This window comes from Anolis carolinensis, chromosome 1, assembly GCF_035594765.1.
Source record: "Anolis carolinensis isolate JA03-04 chromosome 1, rAnoCar3.1.pri, whole genome shotgun sequence".
Classification (NCBI taxonomy): Eukaryota; Metazoa; Chordata; class Lepidosauria; order Squamata; family Dactyloidae; genus Anolis; species Anolis carolinensis.
In genome coordinates, this window is record NC_085841.1 from 229,089,631 (window position 1) to 229,115,934 (window position 26,304).

Consider the following 26,304-nt stretch of genomic DNA (forward strand, 5'->3'; position numbering starts at 1 on the left):
AAATCAAGCCTGATAGGTCATAGCAATCACAACAGGCTATCAGTCAAAACTAGCCTGCTGTTAACTATTTCATTACTGAAAAATACACACTCTTCCTCATCAGCAGTAAACACTTGATTTACATTTCATACAAATACAACCATACTCCAACAGAACATGCCATAGTTTATTATGATCCACACAGTCGAAGGCTTTAGAATAGTCAATAAAGCAGAAGTAGATGTTTTTCTGAAACTCCCTGGCTTCCTCCATTATCCAGCGGATATTGGCAATTTGGTATTTCGTTCCTCTGCCTTTTCTAAACCCAGCTTGGACATTTGGCAACTCTCGCTCCATGTATTGCTGGAGTCTGCCTTGCAGGATCTTGAGCATTACCTTACTGGCATGGGAAATAAGTGCCACTGTACAGAAGTTTGAGCATTCTTTAGCATTTCCCTTTTTTGGTATGGGGATATAAATTGATTTTTTCCAATCTGATGGCCAATCTTGTGTTTTCCATATTTGCTGGCATATGACATGCATCACCTTGACAGCATCACGTTCCAAGATTTTAAACAGCTGAGCTGGGATCCTGTCATCTCCTGCTGCCTTGTTATTAGCAATGCTTCTTAAGGCCCATTCAACTTCACTACTCATGATGTCTGGTTCTAATTCACTCACCACACCATCAAAGCTATCCTCTATATTATTATCCTTCCTATACAGATCTTCACAATAAAACACATCTCATCAAAATATAAACAATATAAATATATAAGCAATTAAAACACATATAAATCATTTAACAGATTAAAAACCATATGAAATGCCGAGTCATGATCTCATATCCAAATCCATAGTCCATTATTCAAGCTGTTAACGTCTCATTCCGTAGTTTCCTATTCACCAAATGCCTGCATAAATAATTTTGTGCCTGAAACAAAGTTTGTGTACACTGAACTATCAGAAAGCAAAACATCACTATCTCAACCACTCACATGGAGCGTTTTAAATGTTGGAATATTTCGGAATACAGGATGCATAACTTTAACTGTGGTCTCATCTTATGAAATCCTAGAGATTTATGGTGTAGAGTGAGACATTTAGAATTCTCTGCCAGGTAATTCTTCTGGTGTCTATGATCAAACTACAAACCCCAGGATTCAGTCATGATCATTTAAATGGAATCATAATGCCATAATTAGATCACATGAAAGGGACCAAGACACAAAGTTCATAACATTTCTACTTGTGTTTCTTTGGGAATATTTGCACCCTCAAGTATATGTACAATTTTCTATCCTTCCTTTACAGAGCTGTTGCAGCATTTGAACAAAATAGTTGCACTACAAGCCCTTAGCCACAGCAGTGCTATTACGTCCTATTCCTGGCATACTGTTATATGGTTAATGAGCCGCATTTTGCCCTAAGCTCATGTGTAGTTTGTAAAGCATTCTAACCTGTATGGATCATTTTCCAGGCTGCTGCCATTTGCAGATTCATTTCAACTACCTATTCCCGTTTCGTACTTGTACATTTGGTTTGATTGTTTACAGCCCAGTTCCCCAGATTAATCATGATTCAGAATCCTTTCTAAGGCTTTATTTTGACTCCTGACAATGAGCATTATGATAACTTCCCAAATGTGAATGTATCAATTGGATCATACACAATGCCACACTTGAAGATGGGGCAGAAGAGAACAGTGGAGCGAGCAGAATGTTTGAGCCTAGTAAAAGTTTGTTTGTTTTTTTAAAGTGCCCTTCACTCTATAGGCTTCTTTAACATGCTTGTCCTTAACACTGTTTATCTGGCATGATAGCAGACAGCTGGTGGAACAAATAGGAGATCCTGGGAAGAGCATTCATTTTTAAAGTGTTAATACAGCAATCCAAAACACAGTAATGTGCTTCCATCCGTTAAGCTTCTCTTCAAATGTTTTGGATTGGAGGACCATAATTTAAATGAAATGCAACCGCCAACCTGGAAGGTATAAACGTTTAAATGATTTCCTCATCAAGAGATATAAAAGGTAAGCCTATCCAATAAGTGTCCATTTTCCAAACCAGAAATCCTGAACAAGAGGCTCCCTAATTCAGAATAAAATAAATTACCATAATCTAACCCCATTTCTACTATCCTTTGCTTCCTCTTTCTTTCTCTCTCACACATAAACACATACATACAAACACAATACATTACTTCCAAATTACTAGGAAGCTAGCATCTGGATTAGTTATAAATAGCTAGAGGAGGAGGATGGAGAGAGACTCCTCCGCATATAATACAATTGATATTCTGTTTTTCTGGTTGGAAACTTACAGCTAATATAGCACTTGTTTTAATAATGACAAACTGGAAGTGGGAAAAATACAATGGTAGCAAAGAAAGCCATACACACACACAAACAACTATATGTGGCTAAAATGTCATGCAGGGATTTATACAGGATCACTGCAAATATATGACACAGTTCTTCCAGTTCAACTTCATGCCATTCTGACATGGCTAAACAGTATTGAAGAAATAAATAAATTCTAGCAGGCTCTACATTCACTTTGGAAGACTTGTTTATTTTCATACAGGTTATAATAATCATGTTGATCCCATGTCCAAAATGGAAATGAAAGATAGATGTCAATTGGGTATATTTTTTAAGACATAATGTCTGTCTTAAAATAATGAAAGTGAAGTTGTCCAAGTGGGAATCTGTGAAATAAATGTACCATAAGAATCACATAAACCTTGACCTTGAGTGATTAGGCATCATGGGGGAAACATATGTATTTTATTGTGAGTTGTAAGACCAGGTATTTAAAAATCTAATCCAAATGTTGCAGAAGCCTCCCCCCTTCCCATTTAGCTAATATAATGAATGACTAACTGGAGCTGGAATGTCAATCAGCCCCATCAGAATACCATATATGGTTCTTCATTTTTTTCCTGTATTTGTGTGGAAAATATTCATTTCCCTTTGAATTTTAGGAAATAAAGACAAAAATGTTATTTGAATTTTAGCCAATAAATGTGTATCTTTGAAAATATGCCCTTAGAAATGTGTTTATTAAAATGTGTACAGTAGGCCCTTGGTACCCAGGCCTTCTCATAGATATTGAAATTTGTGGATGTTCAAGTTCCATTGTGTAATTAAATGATGTCTCTTAAATAAAATGGCAACATCAAGGTTTTCTTTTTGGAATTTTGTTTCAAATATTTTCAAGTCATGGAAGTTTGAATCTGTGGATATAGAGTCAATGGATATGTAGGGATGAAGAAACATGCATAAACGCATTGAGAAACTTGCATACTGACATACATACATTTGCCATCCCACCACCGAAATAAGAGACCAGACAACAGTGTGGATTTAACTATGGGCAACTTTTATTTCACATTACCTGAATTAATTTTATGTCACTTGCAACATGTAACTACAGGGGCATGAAACTGGTGTGAATTTATTACACGTTGCAAGTCACATAAAGTTAATTCAGGTAACGCGAAATAAAAGCCCTCCATGAACTACCCCTAGGCTAAGTTGGGCGAAACACCTGGGTCTCCAGGTTGACCCGTCAGGAAAACATATGGAGAATTTTGCCTCAAGTCCAAAGGATTTTACGGACCAGAACTCTCCCTGTTTCAAGGCCATTTCTGTTCGCCCTCACCCAGGTTACGTAAACACAGGTGAGGGTTTCCATTCCTGGCCTATACCACTAAGGGGTGCCTTAGGTGTGCACCAAACCTAAACCTATGACTGCTTTCGGTGGGATGGCATATTTAAAGATCCCCAAACTAACAATTTGCCCTTATAAACAGTATAGGGTACGCGAAAAAACTCCTAGAACACAGAGAGGAAAAAAATCCTACCCGGCTCCAATAGGTGACCAATATATTGTATGTTAATGAGCAGGAGGGAAGGGTGGGTCAAAGAAAAACTCCAAGTGAGTTGGTGGGGGCAAGTTGCTACCTAAGTGAGAACTATTTTCAACATGGCTGACCTCCCTTCTGTGAGGGTGGCAATCAAAGTCTGTACAAAAAAAGTTTTAATCACATGATATAATAACACTTCCAGAACTGAGTCCTTCACATGACGCAGGGCTACTTCTGGCTGGAAGTGTCCTAGGATGGAACCCTGGGAACATAGGTGGCTACCCATGTGCTCATTGCTTACAAGGGGGACAGTGCAAGGGAGAGCCGGGTGGGAATGCTTTCCCCTGTGTGATGGGGAAGGTGCGATGTAGGGTGCGGGATGACAGTTTCCCCCACTGCCCCACAGATTCGCCATGCTATCTATTGAATTCCGTCACTGTTACCCGCGTTAGGGACCTTATTGTGATGAGGTTCCTAGATAAAGAATTTTTACATAACAAAAGGGAGTGATTGGTTCCAATTCCCTAAGTGAGTGTCAAAGCTGAGCAAGGGACCAACTTGGCTCTCCCAGTTCATACTGGGTTTGCAGAATGACTTAAATAAAAATATGGGTTATTGCTTGAAGGGCATTAGGAGCTAGGTTTATTTATTTATTTCCATCATTTCTATCCCACCTTTCTCACCCGAGGGAATTCAAGGCATCTAGATACCCACAAAGGTGAGGCAGAGGTAAGCAGAAGAGGGATAACATACAGTGAAATGAAGCAAAAGCAAATACTGTGCATGCATATACAACTGCTTCAGTTCTTCATGATGTAAAAGAATTTATATTTGTGCTCTTTGAAGATGATACAGTTTTCCAAACTACTTGTACAGGGTCATATAAAAATGGCATATATCTTAAGTTTAGAAAGCATAAAGGTTGTTTGCTGAAAACATAAAAACCATTTCCAAATGTCCCTTTGCAAGAGCACAGCTGTAACTAAATAATTTTAATAGACACTTAAGCCTGTAACAATGTACAAAAGTAGCTCCAACAACTGATTAATATTTTAATTCAGTGGACCCAAAGACTGTTTGCAACATCCTTTATATAGTTTGCTATGCACATTTCACCAATATTGAGTTCATTTTATTAACCAAAATATACAGTTCTCTCCTTCACAACAAAGATAAAAATGTTTATAGAGAATGCATTTATGGGTCCTTTATTTTTTTGAACTTAAGTCGTTCAATGCAGTTTTGAACAAGTCTAAAGAGATTTTAAGGCAGGCAGTTTGTATTATATCATTCCCTTGGGTTATATGTATGATCGTCTTTACTAAAGCTTCTTTCGCTCCCAGTTGAATAAATATGCATTTTATTTCACTAATCTTGAAACAACAGGAATAAAGTTTACCCAGGTCTTTTATACCTCAGAGAACAAAACAAATACTACAAATCTTTAGAGAGAAAGGATATACAAAAAAGGCTTGAGGTGAATGTTTCAAAGTAAATATTCTTAAATGATGTGCAAATTATTCCAGCACTTGAACACGATTTATGAAAGGGGATTAAGCAACTGAAACAAGAACCCAGTTTAAACCGTTGGGCTTCAAAGTCAAAGATGAGAGGTGGTTACAACACAGGGAGGAAGAAACCAGATAGCAATCTATGGTGAAGATTTCTGATTGATATTCTTTAATTTACTCTATTTTGCTTCAGTTATCACTGTCACTCAGACCTAAGCATAGTAAGCAGTGTAAAATCATTCTCATTTTGCAGTAATATAAATACACTCATATACAGGCTATGATAATTAAATAATAATATAATAATAAAAGTTGAATGGTAACTGCTTAGCTTTATATACTAAAGTGAACAAAAGAATGTGAAGGCAAGAATGAACTTGAACTATTAATCCTGCCAAAGAGTTGTAGTTTATTACAAAAACAAGCCATGCTACAATCCTTCCCTCAAGACCCCCTTTTGATTTAATAGATACCTCTTGTCTTCCTAACTTCAACAAGTATGTGTAAGACATCATCAAGAAGTTGGGAAATAGAAGATCTCCATGCACTTTCCATACCCCAGTTGCATTCTCATTCAACAATATGGTATACCATACATTATGCTATACTCACTCATCTGTTTTAGGGCAAATTTACACTGACACATATTTGGGGTTGATCTCTACTGGATGCTAAATCAACCCTGGGTAGTGTCTCCACAGGGCTCCCCCCAGACTCTGTGATGCGAGAGAGAGTTCCCACTGCCCTATGTGGTTTGGTGCTTCTGGGTAGCTATCCTATCTGTTCCCTCACCTCCCATTTTGCAGTGATCTCCAGCTGCAACACTGGTCCTTTCTGTTCTCTGTCGCTTCCCATGATATTGGCCAAGGCAATGGGAAGATGTGGCACTGAGGAAGGGGAAAGGTGGGAGAGAAGAAATCCGCTCTTCTTCTTCTCTCTTCCCAATACTCCTAATTATCCTGGCTGATATCAGGGCAAGTGATGGATAACAGGCTGTACTCATGTCACAGCCAGAGACCACCACAACATGGGATGGATGCTATCCATGTCTCCGGACCACCTGAGCAAGGGGAAAGCAGGATGGCAATAGAAACAGTTGTGGCCAGGGTGATGGCCCCAGACAGCTATTATAATGTTGTTATTATTAATGAGTGCATAAAAAACTAAATGCTAAACTAAAACTAAATATACATGTATATTTTAAAACTTCAAGTACTTGTATATCTGCACCAAAGAGATACCTGTGGAAACTGAGAACCTCTTCTTAGAAATGTTTACTTCTTTAAGATGGTCGCCTCTGTGATCTAGCCTGTTCTATGCTGTACAAGAAATGGTTGTGATGAGGCACATAATGTATTGCTTCACTTCCTAGCTACAGAAGAAGCTACTATTTCAGGCAATCATGGAACTATTTCTTTCCTAGAGTGGATTAAACAAAGGACCAAAACAATTAAATTAGACAGCATTCACAAATGTAGCTAATTTGCACTTTACACTGCAAAACACAACTCCAAAATTTAAACATTTGCTAGGTGTGAGAAATATGTTGGAGATATATTGTACACATTAAATAATACAAATTTTAAAAATGAAAATAGGTAATAATGCATGCAATTTGAATGTAAATCACATGCTTTATTAGTTATTCTCATTTTCAAAAACTATAGACCTAAATACCTTAAAGGCATCAGATCCTGTCTGATCTTGGAAACTTAGCAAGGACAACTCTGGTTAGTATTTGGATGAGAGCCTGCCAGTGAATTCCAAGGGCTATAGGCTATATTTCAGAAGAAATAACTGTGAAACCAGCTCCAAGTATTCCTTGCCCTTAAGAAATGTATGCCCTGGAATCATTTTAAGTTGATAGGCAACTTGAAGGTACACATAAAAAGCCATACACATAAACAACCCCTATATGAAATGCCTTGTGCTGCTATGCTACATTTTGTTCATAAAGATGCATAAACTCCCTCACTTTTGTATGAATGGCAAAAACAGAAAATACAACAACAAAGTACAAGGATATCTATATAGATAATTGTAAATTGTATACATATTTGTACTGCAAAATTAAAATTATATACAATTCTAAAACTGTAAAAAAAACCTATAAAGATTTATTGAAATCCAAAATAATAACTTTATTTTGTTAACCTGGTGAACTGAAGTTGTAAAAGCAAAAACAGAATAAAACTAATAATGCAAGGAATAGTGTTATTAACAATAGTATATCAATTAAATACATATCTCTCTAAAACAAATGGGTAAGGAAGAAGATATCATTCATTAATTCTCAGGAAAATAATAAAATTTGGGAAGGTGAGTTGCTATGTGGTCTAAGCCAATTTTGAAAGCTTAAAGGCAATGACATATCGCATGAAGAAATGTTAGTATCTGAAGAATATAAGTCACTTCTATGCTTTTTCTCTTCATCTGTTTCCCTTCCAATGGGCCATTTTAAGAACTACTCTTTACCCTAGACAACAGGCAACTTGAAAGCATATAAACACACAGATTTACATTTGAGGTAACTAATTATTGTTTCAATACATAAGCAAACAATTGTTCTCCATTATGTTCATTCTTGCCACATTTGGAATAAAAATAGAATTCCGGGAACTTTCAAGGAACACTTAAAATATTAATAAGAGACAGGATGAACTCTGTAAACATGAGGCCATAAGGAAATGATGGAGAACAGGTTGGAAATATAATGCTTTTGGAATGCACTTCATTACCAAGCCTGTGACTGTGCATTTTGACAAGAATGGCTCTCAGATTAATACAGTAGCCAAAGGGCACTCTGCCTACTGGGAAGCCATTTGTTTGCGTTTGGAAAAAAAAGGAGTCTATGTTTGGGAGTGTGGGATATATCTCTATCCTATTCTCAATATAGAGAATGCATATAGTCTGAGGCTGGATTGTATAATGCCATGTAACTGCATGATATGGTCAGTGTAGACCCTTATTATGCTGTCCCGTGTATATCAAAGTGCATTATATGGGTCTCCACTGACAATATAATGCAGTTATATGGCATTATGCAGCAGTGCAGATCCAGCTTCAGTTTCTTTAACCTACCACTGCTGAGAAAAGGATAACAATAACAACAATTTACATTTGAAAAGTGACATTACTTAGAACACTTTATCCAGTGATACCTCACTGATGCCTAGATTCTTAGATAGTATCTGAATCATTGATAGTCTAAAACTCCATTCATTAACATCATAGTAAAACTAGGGTAATAACAATAATTGTAATTTTGGTTTTCTTATTTCGTCATGTTGATCCATCGGTCTATGCAATGCTTAGAAATGTAAATGTGTTTTGCTTTCAAAGAAGGAAAGGCGTAAAATTCAATTCCACTGAAGTTAGTAAGAATAATTTTTTTAAAAAGTGTTGGGTGAATCTTCTGGCTCAATGCACAGTTAGTACAACACAGAGTAACTAGAAGACCATCTACTTGGTATTAACATTATTCTGATTATAAATGGGACATTTCTAACTGGAGCTACAGCACTCCCTGCTGCCTGTCCCCCACATGACAGAGGGCTTCTTCACTTTCTCAGAAACCCAAAGCCTCATAGTTTGAGCTTTGGTGGATCCTGAACAGGACTCAAGAAATGTATTGCATCCCCAACTGTCCCTTTTCTCTCTTTGTCTCTCTTTGCATACGTGCACATTCCACTTAGACCCATCTCACTTCTAAGAACTGCTTTTACATTATAGTATAAAATTAAAAGTCAATTCTTGAGACCAAATTGTTCATTCTCATATGAAACTTTTTACTATCATTATGCTGCAGGATCTCTGTTAAATTAGATTCTCTGAAAAGGCCCAATGACTGATAAATTATCACTGTGCATTTGATGTTTTTGAGAAGAAACCACAATCTATTTTGTTGAAAGTGTAATGGTTGCTGAATACCACTAAATACTAGTAAACTGATTGTACCCTTAAAGAAATAGTAATAACATAAAAAGTCTGAAGGAAAAGACAGTATAATTGAAGTTACAGTAAAATAATGATCGTTTGGTAAGTTGACCTCCTTTTGAAAGACACGGTGTTCATACAATCATGCTCAAAATATCATGCCATTTAATATCACTAACTTTTGATTTAAAGAAAAAATTATAGGAGATGAAGGAAAGGATCAGTATTGGAAATGAGGCATTCAGGCAAGTGGGAATTAACACTTCCATTTCCTAAAAGCTGCTATTTACCCTGGAAAGAATATGATTATTGGGAACATTAAGGCCTTCCTTGCCTGGGTAAAAATGCTCTTTAAAAAAGGTGGGGTGGTATGTTCTTTGGTACCATGGTGGTGGTAAGGAGACAGCTTCAAATCATACTTTCTAAGGATGGTTAGCATAAAACAAAACAAAATGTTAATTGCAATCATGCATTTAACACCATCTGCAATGTTATCTGAGAAATAATGCAACTAAAGCACACTACAGTTTTGCATCCATAAACTAAGTGACTACTGGCATGTATACTAAACACAGGAGACATATAGGTTCAACCTAAGTCAGCCAATAGCCTTGTTTAGGGCCTCATCACAAAGGCCAGATGAAGGGGAGGGACAGCAGGGAAAGCATCACCCTCCTGGTGATGCCAGCCTCCCATCTTGTGGGGAAAGTTATCTACCATCGCTTTCACCCCGGTTGGGGGTGGGGCCTTTGCTGGAAGTTATACGACGTTGTGTGATGGCTGATGTGGAGTTCCATCTGTTAGATTGGGTGAAAGCATCCTAGGATGCTAAATTTCCCCTGTCTGATGAGGTCCATAGATATAGAGGTGTAGAAGAAAGTTGAATGGAAGTTACTATATATCCTATCATTTTTCCAATTTTAATGGCTCAAGGGAAAATCTACATCTACATAGAGTGCCATTAATCAATAGTCTGATTACTACAGGAAAGGAGATTCCACCTGAACATCACAAAGAACTTCCTCACTGTGAGAGCTGTTCGGCAGTGGAACTCTCTGCCCCGGACTGTGGTGGAGGCTCCTTCTTTGGAGGCTTTTAAGCAGAGGCTGGATGGCCATCTGTCGGGGGTGCTTTGAATGCGATTTCCTGCTACTTGGCAGGGGGTTGGACTGGATGGCCCATGAGGTCTCTTCCAACTCTACTATTCTATGATTCTATGTATGCCAGACAGAGAATATCAAGGCCAATGAATATTTTTTTTTCAAATCTGAAAAGGAGTGTGAAAGGACAAGAGGCTGGTGTTAATTTTTTAAACATTCATTCCTTTCTTGTCTTCAAAAAATTCCCTCCCCTTAACTGGTGGAAAAGGTACCGGGTGCACGCTTGAGTGAGTGCACCTTTTTTCCTCCTAAACAAACAGCATGGAGTAATAAGATTACCCCCCCCCCTGCTCTTTTCTGGCTACAACTTCAGTCCAATGCCAGCTTCTAAGATTGCTTCAGTTAGAAAGCCAAATTATTTTTAGAAATGCAAAATCGTTTACAATATATAATCTGGTCCAAACTCTTATGGACAGTGGCCAGGATCCAGGAACTTCAAGTATTTGCCATTAATATGTCAGTTATAGCTAAATAAGGATTAACCTTCAAAAGGAACGTGGAACCAATCTACAGTAGATGATGAACTCTTAGTGCATTTGTAGCTTGAGGACTGCTGCATTGTTGAAATATACTACAGAGTCTGAATCATCATTAGAAATCCTATATCTTTAATAGGTTGTGATACCAATGGTATTATATTTAAACAAATGAACTTAAAATGAAAGTGGGGTGGATCAGAATTGTTAAATTTACATTTTCACCTTAAAAACATACTTTTCTTTAGCATTTCAGCTTCTTGGTTTGTTTATGTGTAGGGGAGAGGAAGACAGGGAAAGCGACTTCTTTCATTTTTTAGATAGTAGCCAAAGACATGAATATTTCAATTTTAAAACACCTTTTGAAATGCCCTCATTGCAAATACTGTGCATACCGTCTTTGTGCTCTGCAGTCAAACTGGACAATGGAACGACCACCTGTTAACTGCTAACAACATGTCATTACCAGTTCTCATGCCTTTTTAAAGCAATTTTGGCTCTGGCTGCCAATAATTCTGGCGACGATACTGGTGTGAACATTAAGGGCATAGAAAGCCAAAGGCAGAAAACTGACAATACAGTTTGTGCTTTGACTACTAATAAGTAAGTGAATGCTAACATTTTTCTAATTCCACATAATTACTGAGTCTCAGAGGGCCAAAGGAAAATTCCAAATACATATTTTTGAAGCAACTCAATCTACACTATTCAAACATCCACAAAACTTATATCTGTGCAGTTTTCACACTAGATTGTTTCTACTTCCAAAACAAAGTTTAGGCACGACAGGGGCTCCTCATAACTTTTTGTAGTTCAAGTGCTGGGTTGTGCGCTAACTTTATATCATTGGTGGGAACTTGATCTGTCTTCTAAATCATTATTGAAGAGATGTTAGAATTATGATGCCAAGAAGTATAAAAGACAACAACAAATGGTGAGACAGCTTAAGGGCATTCTGCCAAAAAAATGGCAAAGAGGTAGAGGCCCTGGGATTGTATCTCTTCACCATGAGCCATTTATAAACAGAGTTGAACAAAGCAATGATAAAGAGGCTTTACTCAAGATGAAAAGGAATGGGGCGCACATCCTAATATGAGCAAGCTAGAGAAGCCTACACATACTACAGTAATGAATGCATACAAAATTACTTTATATATGTCTATATATCTTCTATATTTGGAAGTTAGATGCACTGTCAATTTATTTGTGCCTAAATTAGCCAATATTTCAGTACAGTTAATTAATACCTCAATATTCCAGACGTTGAATGGATTTAAAAGCTGTAGAACTCCAAAAATATGTTATCAGTAGCATCAAGTTGGGTACGGGAAAAGAAACTACTGTGCTAGAAGGGACATTTTGCTGATTCCAAATGGTGCAGTATTTCTTGAAATTAGGTAAAGGTAAAGGTTTCCCCTGACGTTAAGTCTAGGTCTGTCTGACTCTGAGGGTTAGTGCTCATCTCCATTTCTAAGCTGAACAGCCCCCAAATAAACTTGTATGTTTGTGCCTCATAAGAATCAATGGGAACTTTATTACAAAACTGACATGAAATGCAAATGATCTTGCCATTTTGGATAGGGGACATCATTTAACTACATTATTATACATAATGAGACTTGAGCATCCATGGATTTTGGTAATCATTGGGAATCCTAGAATCTAACTCCATCGGATACTAAAGGCCCATTTTTAATGTAAATGAAATTCATATTAACTGTATGCTTTCAAGGATGTAAGAAAAGCTAATATTCACTGCACAGTTGTAGCAGTTTGATACCACAAAGCTAAAGGTTTCCCCCTGACATTAAGTCTAGGCCTGTCCAACTCTGAGGGTTGGTGCTCATCTCCATTTCTAAGCTGAAGTGCCGGCATTGTCCATAGATACCTCCAAGGTCATGTGGCCGGCATGACTGAATGGAGCACCATTACCTTCCTGCCAGAGCGATACTTATTGATCTACTCACATTTGCATGTTTTCAAACTGCTAGGTTGGCAGAAGCTAGGGCTAACAGCTCCCCGGATTCAAACTGCTGGTCAGCAAGTTCAGCAGCTCAGCAGTTTAACCCACTGCAACACTGAGGGCTCCTTATTAACTGCCACTGTTTTCTCTTATGAAATGTGTTTAATGCGAAACTTAGAATTCTGCAGTGCATTCTCTATATTGCCTATCTCTGGTATAGAATTCTTAAGCCTCTTTCTAAACTACTATTCATCAGATTTCATGGAATGAAGACATGGCAGTTAAAGTAGTATCAAAGTGTTCTATTTGTTTAGTTTGAAGACACCATTAATACCATCTCCTAAGGGTAAGGCTTATGCCTCTAAGCTAGATTTTGACTTTACTTGGGATGAACATTCCCCGAAAAGCTCCACGTGACAAGAGGATTGTCATGGAAGCAGAAGATCATTGCTGAAGGTAGCCACTGTTACATCAGTGAAAGAGATAACAATATGGTCTCAACAGCAGTGGGAGGACAGAGTGCAGGATTAAGTATGTTTCTGATTCTGTTGATTCTGTTTTCTTTTCTTGGGTGAGTCTTTATGCATGGTGCTATGCCAATTCCCTGGCCTTGGGATCATATATGTGGATATGCCTAAAAGATGGGTTGGGCCCAATAGCTTTCAGTTAGCATTATGGGACTGAGTGAAGTTTTTTTCTGGTATATCAAATTATAACTACATTATGTTTAGGACTGAGTTGTGCAAGCACTGCTGCATTCAATGCTGGAGGTACCTGGCCAGATCTAATAAGAGGGGGTAGGCAGTAAGTAGGCCACATTTCCCTCTATGAACTGGCTCGGGCTCAAAGATCTGCTCAAAGGTCTTCCTCTCGCTCCTGCCACCATCACAAGCATGGTTGGTGGAGACGGGAGAGAGGGTCTTCTCGGTAGTGGCCCCCAAGCTTAGAGATTCCCTTCCACAGGAAATCAGACAAGCCCTAACTTTGTCCACCTTTCATAGAGACTTGAAAACTTGGTTGTTTCCACTTGCTGTTGACACTGCCTAGTCCCTAGTCACAAATACTCAGTCCCTAGGTTTAACAAAATGTTACTCTCTTCACGTTATCCAAAACCTGGCCCTATCTATGCAGCTTCCACTACCCCATGGCCAGCCTTTGTTTTTCCCAATCACACCCATTGTACTATGGCAACTGGTTTCGATGAGTATTGTTATGCGGCTGTTTTAAATTCTTATGTTTTATTCAACTTGTGTTTTTAACTGTTTTATTTTTTAAAAGGAAAAAAAGTTAGACATCAAGGAAAGACCCAAACATTTTAAAAGTTGGTGCCCTCCACATGTGGTGATTTTCACCCCTTTAGCCCTAGATCTGAGTGTGTGTGTGGGGGGGTGAGCCTCAGAAGCCTTCCCATTGCCACCAATGTCACAAAAAAACCCAACTTTTTTTGTAACCGAGACAAAAATTCTATTTGTATAGGTGCCCCGTTTTTGGAAATGGAAACAAATACAAAAATGAGACAAAATGAATGAAAGTACACAAAACGAGCAGCAATTCCATACAAATGCACAACACTAGTACTTTGTCCCATATGTAAGCAGACTCGAGTCCTGTTTGGGAGATGGTGGCAGGGAATAAGAATAAAGTTGTTGTTGTTGTTGTTGTTGTTGTTGTTGTTGTTGTTGTTGTTGTTATCAGTGCTCCCCACTTCATGAAGGGGAATCCCCTCAAAAACAGGGGTTTCCAGCAACACTGAGTAGTGACCAATTTTCCCCTAATGCCCCCTCAATAGCATCACATCAAGTGTTCATGGCATGTATTATTTTGAACTAGAATTTTCATTGCTTTTCTTCTATTGTTTTAAGGCATCTAAAATTTTATGAGTGGATCTGGGCAATTTTCTCATGTAAATAATGGCTTCTGATTTGCCTACTTACTCAAGAGAAGTCTCAGGCTAATGGAAACCATGTTCCAATATGACATATGTAGACCTCTTGTACACACAGCCATTTATATTTTAAGCCCAAATGATATATCAGCTATCTCAATCAGCTTTAAGTACAAGTTTTAAGCATCTCTCATTGGTTCCATCTGCATGTACTACAGAAAAAAGTACTCAAATGTATACCATTATTCTTACACAGAAGTCATTCAAATCATTCAGTAGTTCAACTTGTATTACTGATATAACTTAATATATCTTTAAAGATATACAATAGGACTTACTTAAGGACCTTCTGTTTTCTGCTTTTGGTTCCTTAGAATCAGTTTCAAAACTGTTCAATAATTCAGAACTAGATGATCTTGCAATCTTGTTCCTTGACATGTTACTTTTGTCTTTTGGCTAAAAGAGGGAAGAAATAACAAATGAATATGCTTTTCGCCTAGACTCCAATGAATTTAATGTATAATGCTTTTATGAGACTGTACCCTACTCTCCTTATGCTGGTTTATGACCTTAATAAAGATTTGTGTATGATTTTAAGAAGTTTTTGACACCAACTCAAACCTAGAAAACTGAAATCCACACATTCTATATTGTAAATGAAATAGAGATGTATCATACAAAAATGCCTAATATAACATTATAGCAATTATGATAGTTAAAGTAATTCTGCAAATTAAAAAAAAATCAGGAATGAAAATGTACTGGAGACTAGTATATTTAGCGCCCACATTTGGAGATAATGATTAATATTTTTTCAATTCAGTAAATGTAGGATGCATAACACAGGAAGAGCATAGTTCTGCAACACTAATTTATTTTCACTAGAAAAATTGACCATGTGCTTCGCTGTATTTCTTTGGATTCAAAGGATTTTTAAAGCTTTTGTTCACTTTCTACTTTTAAGCTAGTAATTTTTGTTGCATTAATGTTTGCAACTACTGTATTTGCATTGTTTCTAGGATCTCTCCTCCATGTGCACTTACCTTTGAATAAGTGCAAGTGAATATAGTAGGAAATATTGCCAATGAATAGGATACATTAATTTATCCTATTGGTTATGTGTGTGTTTTCAAGATTATTATGTATGTTGAATCCAAACAGAGAAAGACTTAATTTGTGGTTGCCCGTGTATTCAGGTGCACAATAATTGAAAGCAGGAATGATATATGTCATATATAGAATTATAGCATGCCTATTTCATTGCATGTCACAATTCTTCTTAAGATTTAACATGCAAAGGAACTTATTATGTTATCCACCCCATGTGGCTAACTCCAACCACTTCACTGTACTAATGCATTAAAAAAAAATCAGAAATTGCAAACTCTCTGATCCATAGGCAACTGTTGTAGACGTATATGATTCCACCCATTATTAAGGGAAGCACTATGGGGAATTTATTGCCAGTAGACATTCAATCTTATATTTACTTATTCAAAAGAAGCCACATTAAATTCAGTAGAAGTCTCATAAAATTAAATACAATTTACTCCTAGATAAGTTTGTTTAGAATCATTTTTGAAGATATTAAAAACAGGTTGTCCTGAAAAATTGAAGCAACTATTTTAAAAAATAAATATTACAATCCTGTAGTATTACTATAGCAATCTCACTTTCAAAGTATGTTATAATTCCTAGTTTATACAATTGCCCATTAGTGCTTTAAAAGAAGATCACACTTTAAAATGCCAACAGTCTCAGCAAGGTCTAATTAAAAATCCAGAGAACAATTGTGTCACAAACCAAAAATAATATATATTCTACACATGTAGCATAATTAGAAAATAGAAACTGTGGAATTCATACAACGCGTGGTGAATAGGAGAAGGAATAAACAGAAACTGGGAGGGGGAACAATTAAAATGGCTGTCAGAAAATGCAACTGTAAAAGATCAGAGAGCGGAAGAGACATAACAGAAATCACATATAAAATAATATTTGCTAGTATTATTCTGACAAAATAATGAATGAAAATGCATAAAAGATTCATATGTATTAATAGTCCTATCAAAGATTGTATAAATAGAAAAAAGTAAGAATTTATTAGATCTTAAGCACTTCTGTGTTTCTATAACTCTCAGAGTAAATTGCCAATGTCATTATGTCACAACAATAGTTGTATCATTCTATTTCAGGAGATGATCAAATCAGAATCTAGGCATCCTGTTTTTGTGACATCTTAAAAAACTAAATTATACACCAATTTATATATTAATAAAAATGTGTATGTGTGATTTTTAAAAATAATGTTTCCTCTTCTAAAATCAATTTTTCTGTTCTAAAATGCTAGCTGCCAAAGCATATGAGGCTTGAATCACTGAAAAGGAAGTGCAATTTTTTTTTTGTTACAGCTAAGACAAATACATACCAATCTCTCAATTGCATTTTTGATAGCATGGAACCATTCTAAGATGACAATGTCAATATCTGATTGAAGAAGGACCTCATTTCCTGATATTGTTGTGATCTAAATAAAAGGAAAAAATCAAATGAGTAATATAGACTAATATATTCACCTATACATATATTATTCAAAGTCTGATAGAGAGCAATTTGGACATCATCTTCCAATGATGCTAATTATTTCACAAATATATACAGTATACTGCTTTCCTTACTCAATAGCTTACAAATTCAGAGAAGCAAAAACACACTTTGAACAGAATATAGTCAAAAGTACAGTAGAGCCTCACTTATCCAATGTTCTGGATTATCCAACGCATTTTTGTAGTCAATGTTTTCAATACATTGTGATATTTTGGTGCTAAATTCGTAAATACAGTAATTACTACATAGCATTACTGCGTATTGAACTACTTTTTCTGTCAAATTTGTTGTATAACATGATGTTTTGGTGCTTAATTTGTAAAATCATAACCTAATTTAAGGTAACAGAAAAAAATAGATAGAAATATTTTCAAACATATTTTCATGTTCTCACTCTTAATCCACATCAACCTGTTTTGACATAGATAGGATAGGCTATGTACACTCCACTACTGTATTTTTAAAACAAATGATTGAAATTAAAGTGTATACTGTCTACAAAATGTCTACTGATTTGCATTAAAAGTGAAATATCTAGGAAAATTTGGAGGTGCAGGCAGAATGTTCAAAAAAGTTTTTAAAAGGCAAAAACAGTTTTGGTTAGCTTGCATCACCTGTTAACTATTTGTCCCAAGTTTTGATTTCACATTTTTCCAAACCAGAAGCTTTTATGCTCTTGGGCTTCGCCTCCCAGAAGCTTCAACCATACATAGCTAATGGTCAGAAATGGTAAGAACTACAAAGATGAATATCATAAACATTACATCCTTCTCAAATCTGTCAGGAAAATATATTGTTCTGCATTTTTTTTAGTCGCATGGTTTTCAAATCTTTCTGTAGTTAGTACAAATATATATCCTTTCTTTGTTCATCTTGTATTAAGTCCCCTTCCCCTTTAGAACAGTGCCAGAGTTAAAGCACATGTTAATGTTTCTATACACCGGACAATATTATAATAAAAGATGTGTTTTAAGTGTCTTTCACTGTCAGATTGAAAGCTTCTAATATCACTTATTTAGGTGTGAGTGGTCTTAGATTTGGCTCTAGAACTCAACTTTTGATCCTCAATATGCTTTAGATCTCAATTTTCAGAAGTTTTGGCCAGCCTGGCCAATGGTCTAGGGTTCTGGAATTATAACACAAATTATCTGGAAGACCAAGGATGATGTCTACTGCCAAAAATAACCCAGTAATCTTATGGTATCTAAGGCCCCTTCTACACTGTGATATAATCCAGTTCAAAGTAGATAATCTGGATTTTATATGGCACTGTAGAAGGGGTCTGAGAAAGAACTTTCACTACTTTCATTGCTATGATTCAACAAGATTTCCAGATAATGACTCTTGTCATGGGTAGAAATGCTAGAAAGTATCATATGCTCACTTCTTTATGATATAAACAGCATTCCATTTTTCAACCCTAAAAATATACAACAATTAAGCTTTGAGTGTTATAAAAGTCAAATTATGTATATAAAATGGAAATGTGTATGTACATCTTCCAGGCACTTGCTGACAAATGGTGACCCTTTGCCATTATTACCCCCAGAATCTCCTCTGCTCTTGTTTGAAGGAATATAACTATAGTTAACAGGGAATAAATCCCACTGAGCAGATCAGGAATTCTTTCTGAGTAAATATGCACATCATCAGCATACATGCATTTTCCAACAATTAACGGTACTTTGCAAAACAACAACATAAACAATGTTTCTAATTCTACACTTAAGATTTCTAGAAAAACAAAACAGTCACTTCACTAGATCAATTATGTGAACTTCCACAATAGTTTTCTGTGTAAATCTTAGAACAGCTATTGGTTCATGTAATTTGTAAGACCTAAAATATAAGATGTTGGCAGTGATTAAGTTTAAATTAAAAATATTCCCTGATATTCTATGAGTGTGAAAAGTTTGCATAACATTAGCTTTCATTGTGATTTACAGAATGGTGACATTCTGAAACAGGAAACACATTTGACATGACGTGAAAACTTTTGTGAGCGTTCCTGTTTTAGCAGCAGTGTAAAGGTTATTAACTGATAGAGCTTTTCAAATTTACAAATTTCCATTTCGGTCAGGTTTCAGTTTTTTTTTTTTTTATAAATAACACTGCAGATGTATTAATGTTCATTGAGACATGAATTAGACTAAACAAAATGGTCAATCCAATCTAGTACATCTCTTCCAGTACAAACAAACCACCACTTAAATTATTACAAGAAATAATACTTTCAAAGTAAAAGCAACACACATAATTAGAATGACTTTATTTTGAAGGCTTAAGAAGGAAGCAACATAGTTCACTCTTCCATTGAGTAAATTTCAGCTTTATTAAAACACAAGTATTGCAGTATTGCATAAACATTTGTACCCTTATGATATGTAAAAGAGATACTTCAGTGCTAACAAGACCAAAGCAACATTCGTTTTGAAAGTGCCTTTGTTTTAATGTGCTGTTTGTAATAATCATCTACAATCGGTGATGGATGAATATATCAGCTAAAGTAGATCATAGAATAGGGAGAAGTGAATTCATTCAGTATACTCTCTATTTGAGATACAGTTCAAGTCCCTTTCTGTGTAATCTTCAGAGTTACGAGACAGTTTCAAGAAGACTGCTACTGCTCTCTACAGTTTGAATGCATCCACTTCTTAATTACAGTCAGTAATTGACTTTGTTCCATTCTGGCCTATACATTCAGAGAAAAGAAGTTTCAAATGCTTCAACTTGGTGTGTTACATTACACTCTTAGGCTTTTTTTTTTACCAGTTACTAGGATGTTAGATATCATTTAGGAAATAGATCAATGATAAATACATAGATAGATGTTAGATACCCACATCTTACACTCCCCTGCACACATAAACACCCTGCTTAGAAATCCTGATTAAAAACTCTCTAAAGAAATTGCTAAAAACACATCCATATTTGTAATGAAAATTTCAAAGACAATTTGGGAGTTGTGTTCCATCTTTGGGTGCATCTACATTGCAAAATTAACGCAACTTCTCACCATCCTAACTGCCTTGGCTCAATGTTATGGAATCCTGGGACCTGTAGTTTGGTGAGGCATCCGCAGTCTTTCACAGAGAATACTAAAGTTATTTTAACATTACAACTAGGATGCCATAACACCTAAAGTGGTGTCAAACAGTATTAATTTTACAGTGTAATGCACTCTTAGAACCCATGGACCAAATAAGGTGAGGGAGAATGGACTTTGCGGCATCCAGATGATGTACAAGGCTGATTTATCCTAATACGTAGTAAGGCTGCTCAACTGTCCTGCATTAACCAAAGTTGGGAAATGTCCAGGAGTTTTCCTAAAGCTCTGGAGCTCACCCCCATTTTGGACATATGCAAACAGTTAACCAGAACAAATCATCCCGCCTCCTTGCTTGGTTTCACAGAGATGTTAGTGTGTAGTCTTGTTTTGTTCACTAAATTTTCCTTCCCTATTTCAGAGGCGATGAAGAGAGACAGGGTCAGAACTATTGGAAATTCACAGTGAACTATACCATGACCACTGCTATTTTAAGGAACTCTATTGTGCCTTGATGAAGAGGCAGATAAATCTCACTCTTAGGGAGCGTCTCTCCTGTACATTGATCATAGTCAGAAGGAGACTTTTTGACCTTCTGTCAGCATCTCCTTCGAAACAGACAATCTGTACTTTGTGCATCACATGTGTTGCCAAATTTGTATGGTAATTAAAATTATGTGCACAAAGTTATGACACAAAGAAATCAAGGAACTGAAGTATATATGGCCATTTTAGTTTAAATTGAATCAATTGCTACGTGGTAAGTCAACACCTATTTGAATCCCATTGCTTCAATTGTTCAACTCTAGTTGGGACCAGCCACTAGATTTGTCCCTTTGTGCATTTTATCCTTCTAAAGAAAATTAATTTTGCACAATTATGGACATAGCATTTGCATGGTATATTTCTAAAATAATGATAAATATACCAATCAATCAAGACAGCCACAGCTAACAAAGTACAGAATTAGGGTTGAAATGAATGCTGTGTTAAGTACACTGTGTACTGCTTAAGATTCCTACTCTAAATCAAGGAAATATGATGTCAGTCTCAACTTGGACTAAGATGGTGTGAGGGAATGCAGTTTAACACCACCTTAATTCCTACGGCTCAGTGCTATGGAATCTTGGGAGTTGTAGTCTGGTGACGCACTAGCACACTCTTGTAAAACAGCAGGTCTTGTGATTCCATAACATTGAGTCATGACTGTTAAAGTGGTGTCATGCTGCATTAATTCAAAAATGTAAATGTCCCCCTCCCTCATTTTCATTTTAATGTTAATTTAAGTAAGCTCACACTTACTTAAGGACTGTAAAACAATCTGTTGCATATTTAATGTACAATTCAATCCTTAAAAAGTTTGTGGATGGCACATTTACACTGACCACTTATCAAATAGGTTGGATGAATCAGCTCCATGGCAGCTAAATGACACAGAGTTGATCCGAATTAACACAGGCCAATACCACCCTAAAGTGGCCGTGAACTTCATTAACCAAAGTTGAGGGATGCCAAACTGTGACTTTGGGCCTAGTAAACAGTTGGGGTAGTACTGAGATGAAACGAGCTGCAAATGTTTGCACAGCCATCCCGTGTTCCCCTGGAGCTGAGGGTCCAAGGGACATGGTATGGCGCTCAATCCCTCATTCTCTTTGTTACAGTGGCAAACTGGTGTAACATGGCTTACTTGTCAACTGGAAGACACTAACCAGAGTGACATGGTGACCAGAAAAGGGAGATAGAGAAGAGGGGAGATTCCTTCTCTCTGACCTCTCAATTCCTGCATTTCTTTGGTGTCCTGGCTAATGTCACAATAGGCAACAAGCAATTGACACAAGCCATGTTGCATCCACTGGCCACCACAACAAGGAGAATCAGGGGAGGGGGGCAGGAGCACTAAGCATGGATGCCTCCCTCTTGCCTCCTCAGGAGACAGAGTGGTGGTGGTTTAAACCATCTTGGGACCGATCTGGCATTCACCACTCCAAACCTGCCCTGGGATAAGTCGTATGGGTGGAGTCGCTGAGAGTTAGGGTGCTTCCAAACAGAAGTGAATGCCAAAGACAGAACACTCATGTAAACAGCAGTAGAAAAATAATCGGAATACTAAGCGCTTCCAGACAGTACAAAAATCCAGGTTTAAAATGGGGGGGGGGGGGTTAAAAAAATCCCAGGTCCCCACACAGATCTTACAGGCTTCCTCTGTATTGGAATAATATGGAGAGCGGATGGGAGACATACGGTTGAAGTTGTTTTTTAAAGAAGTGATTAGACCTCATATGTGCATATGCAAATATCTGAATGTACTGTACATACAAGCAAATTTCTTATCTCTCTCTTCTCCAATTCTTAATGCAAGCTCTGTTTAATATTATAAATTGTGAAATAAATTGTTTCAGAGAGTTCTAATTTCTCTATGTTTGTGCTTCCTTTAAATCAGCTGTGTGCCCAATCAGCTGTTTTGAGCTTTTAAAAGTGGACATGTGCTGGAGCAGTCTCCACAGGGGAGAGAGAAGAAAATTACATGTTTTGCATGACTGCAGGATTACACAGTGTCACACCTCAGCCTTGATTCACCTTGCTCTAGCACACAAACTCCACAGCAGGTTCGAGTCTTTGTAGTTTATTAAAGATAGCTAGTAAACAGTTCTTCAAAAAGCAAATATAAAGCATCCAAAAGTCAGTTACAAATATAGTCTTGAGATATAAGTCCAGAGCTTACAAGGAATAAACAGCATCCAAAGAGAGCATGACAAATTCCCAGGAATATGGATACATGGACTGCAACATAATCCAAAACACAGCAGGAAAACTGTAGCTTGCTTCTCCGGTAGCGAGAAAGTTGCTTTGACAAAGCTTTTCCCCAAACGCACCCCTTTTAACACTCTTTGCAAAACATGAAAGCATGAAATGCCCTTGCACCCCCCCCCCCATCTGTTTGCATTCCTTACGCTATGCCGTATCCTCAATTCCAAATGCTCAGCTCTATCTAAGGAGCCCGTCCTGTCAAGGTCAGTTTGCTGTTATTTTGCTGAGATTCATTATTAAGCTGGGAGCCTTCTATCCTCCCTTCCTCTTTTCCCATGTCAGTTTGCACCTGGCTGGCTTCAGTAGTTTCAGGGTCATCAACTCCAGCCCTCTCTGTGGTAAACTGAACTTGCACCTCTGTTCCTCATTTTCCTTTCAGGCTGATTCTGAACTTGAATCCCTCTTTCCTCATCAGATTCAATCCTAGATCCAAGCTGAGTCACAACACACAGCCATGAAAATATGCACATTTTCTGGCTGAAATTGGGATATAAGGGCATCATTTTATCAAGTGTTTTTCCTCTGTTAAAGTGAATGAGTGCAGATTTAGTGCTAGCGTCATTTAGCCACCCCCCATTTTTACCCGGTAACTATTGCATTTTAGTTGCTGTGTAGAAGGGCTATTTGTATATCTTAGCTTCACACTCCGATACCCCCTTTCCAAAAAAGTTTATTTTGATTTCAAAATCCTTACTTTTTTCATTACGCAAGGTCAATAATTAGTTTTATTTGCATAGTATCATTACATGGAACACCAACTAAAAACAAAAGCACGAAAAACTGATTGCAGTAAGACTTGACCATATTCGGGATGAGTAAGAATGGGGTCTAATTAAAATAAAGTATTGAGATACATAGTCATTTAATTAATTAATTTTAAAGAGCTCCTCAGTCCTTTAATTAATTTGGTCTGGAATTACATTTCAATTGAATTAATTTAAAGTCAGAGGTTCGACAGTTTGTAAAACTTGTCAAAAGCACTATAGACAATACACAATCTCTCCAGCCTGGTGACTACATCTCTTGCTCATCTTTATGTTGAACAAATAAGTGTCTAGCACGATAATAAAGTCAAATGCAGTATTGGCACATGTAAATAAAACAGGTCAAGTTTCACTTGCAGTTCCATCCACCATATTTTATCATATATGTCACATGTTAAATTACTCATGATACCCAAAGGAGTTGGTGGCCACCAAAAATGACATTATGTGGCTGAAGGTTTATCTCAGTCTTATGATGCTAACCAACAATAATTCCTCCTGAAAAGTCCAACCCAGCTGACATTAAAAAAGAGAGTTTGAAGTATCAGTTTGAAGAAAAACATCCTCAAACTAGGCTTTCGGGGAAGAGAAAAAACATGCTGCTAGTTAAAACATTTTGTGAGAATGTATCCCCCGATGTTACTAGATGTTAAGTAAATATATGCTCATTGTCAAAAAAAATGTTGCTTTGGCAACTCTCTTATTAAAATGCATTTGAAACCCCCATCTGTCAAGAAAGTTTTGAAAAGTTTGTTTACTTTGGATAGCAGCCCTATCCAGGGTTACCCCAGCAAACAATGATAGCAGTCTTCAGAAGTTGTGTGAGGAACAAGCCACTAGGGATCCATTTTTGTTTTAATTGGCACACACAAACACTTTTCTGGTCTGTCAAGAAGATCAAGCTAATATGCATGGAGGGTGTTATATTCTCAGCTTTGGGGAGTACTAAGGCTCCCTTTATTTAAGTAATTTAAATGATAGACTGCAAAAACTTTGTAAGTCAGAAAAATGTTTTATATTTTCAGGGGGAATATTTGTTTTAAGGAACAGAAAATGTTTTACATATCTAAAGATGTTGAACCTTATGTTGTAATTAACCTGCTTCTTTCAGAGCAGTTTTTTTTAAAAAAAGAAACTGCTAAATAAAATAGCCAAAAATGTCTGCTTTTCTCCTTAATGTTTTCTACAGGAAAATAATGCAAAATGGGAGAACTTCCATACCCAGATGTTTATCAGATACGTTTCTTTACATGTTGACATGATTGATTTGCATATGCATATCAGTGGTTCCACAGTACTATCTGCCTAAGCATGCAATATATTATTTAATAGAAAGTAAATAAATGTTCAAGCACTACCCACAGGTACACTGCAAGAGAATTCATTAAACGAAAGGTGGGGGTCAAGGACAGAAAAGAGAGCATGTCCTTACCTGAAATTGAGCTAGATATCTGATTCTTAAATTATTTTGTTTACATAACACCATATAATATTCTCTGGTGTGGAATTTTGGCTCAATGAAGGAAACTTATTTTTTAGGATTACAATGTCAGCATCCTCCCCTCAAAAGTATAAGGTTGTGTTCTTTGTTGCATCTTTAACAAAATTAATGCAGTGGCTTATATAATTCTTCATATAATATCTTCCCGTAGTGAACTCTATCCCTTTGGGAAAGTTATAGATTTTTTTCAAGTGGGAATCTCCAAGTAATGTTAGTTCTATCATAAACAAACTTAGAGGAATGGTGAAAAATGTATTCTCCCATTTATACTGGAAATATGTTGTCGAAGGCTTTCATGGCCAGAATCACAGGGCTGTTGTGTGTTTTCTAGGCTGTGTGGACATGTTCCAGAAGTACTCTTTCCTGACGTATTACCCACATATATGTGAGGTGGGAATGATGTGCCTATTGATGATGTTGGGAATAATGGGAATGATTGAAATTATGTTCAGATTAATGATGTTCCTCTTGATGCGCTCAGGCTGGAGTTAAGTTAGATGAGAGGCCCGAGCAAGGTCAGATGTCTGGGAAAGACCTTTCACCGATTTCTTCAGAACAGTCTGAAACTGATTCTGAGATTGTTTTACCAGGTGGCAACAACAGTGAAACCTTGGATAGAAGGCAGAGTTTCAATGAGTACAGGCAAGACATTCAGAAGTTCAGACTCTCCACTTGTTTACAACAGAAGAGACATAACAGTCAATTATCTAGTGGGATAAGAAAGAAGAATGCTTTTTTCTCAGTCCTGGATTTTGGAAAGGGTTTATAATGATTCATGCAACTTTTGGTTTCCATTTG

At 36.8% G+C, this 26,304-nt stretch overlaps 1 protein-coding gene across 3 annotated transcripts in view; it reads right to left on the minus strand.

Annotated features, from left to right (window-relative positions):
* Positions 1-26,304, minus strand: part of arhgap15 (Rho GTPase activating protein 15) — a 505,752-nt gene that overhangs the window by 227,114 nt on the left and 252,334 nt on the right. For all 3 annotated transcript variants that reach the window (XM_008112886.3, XM_008112893.3, XM_008112901.2), the window contains exons 7-8: positions 17,209-17,307; positions 15,119-15,236 (exon numbers count right to left, since the gene is read on the minus strand). In XM_008112886.3, coding sequence (XP_008111093.2) covers positions 15,119-15,236; positions 17,209-17,307 — 217 coding nt within the window. The remainder of the gene's footprint in view (positions 1-15,118; positions 15,237-17,208; positions 17,308-26,304) is intronic.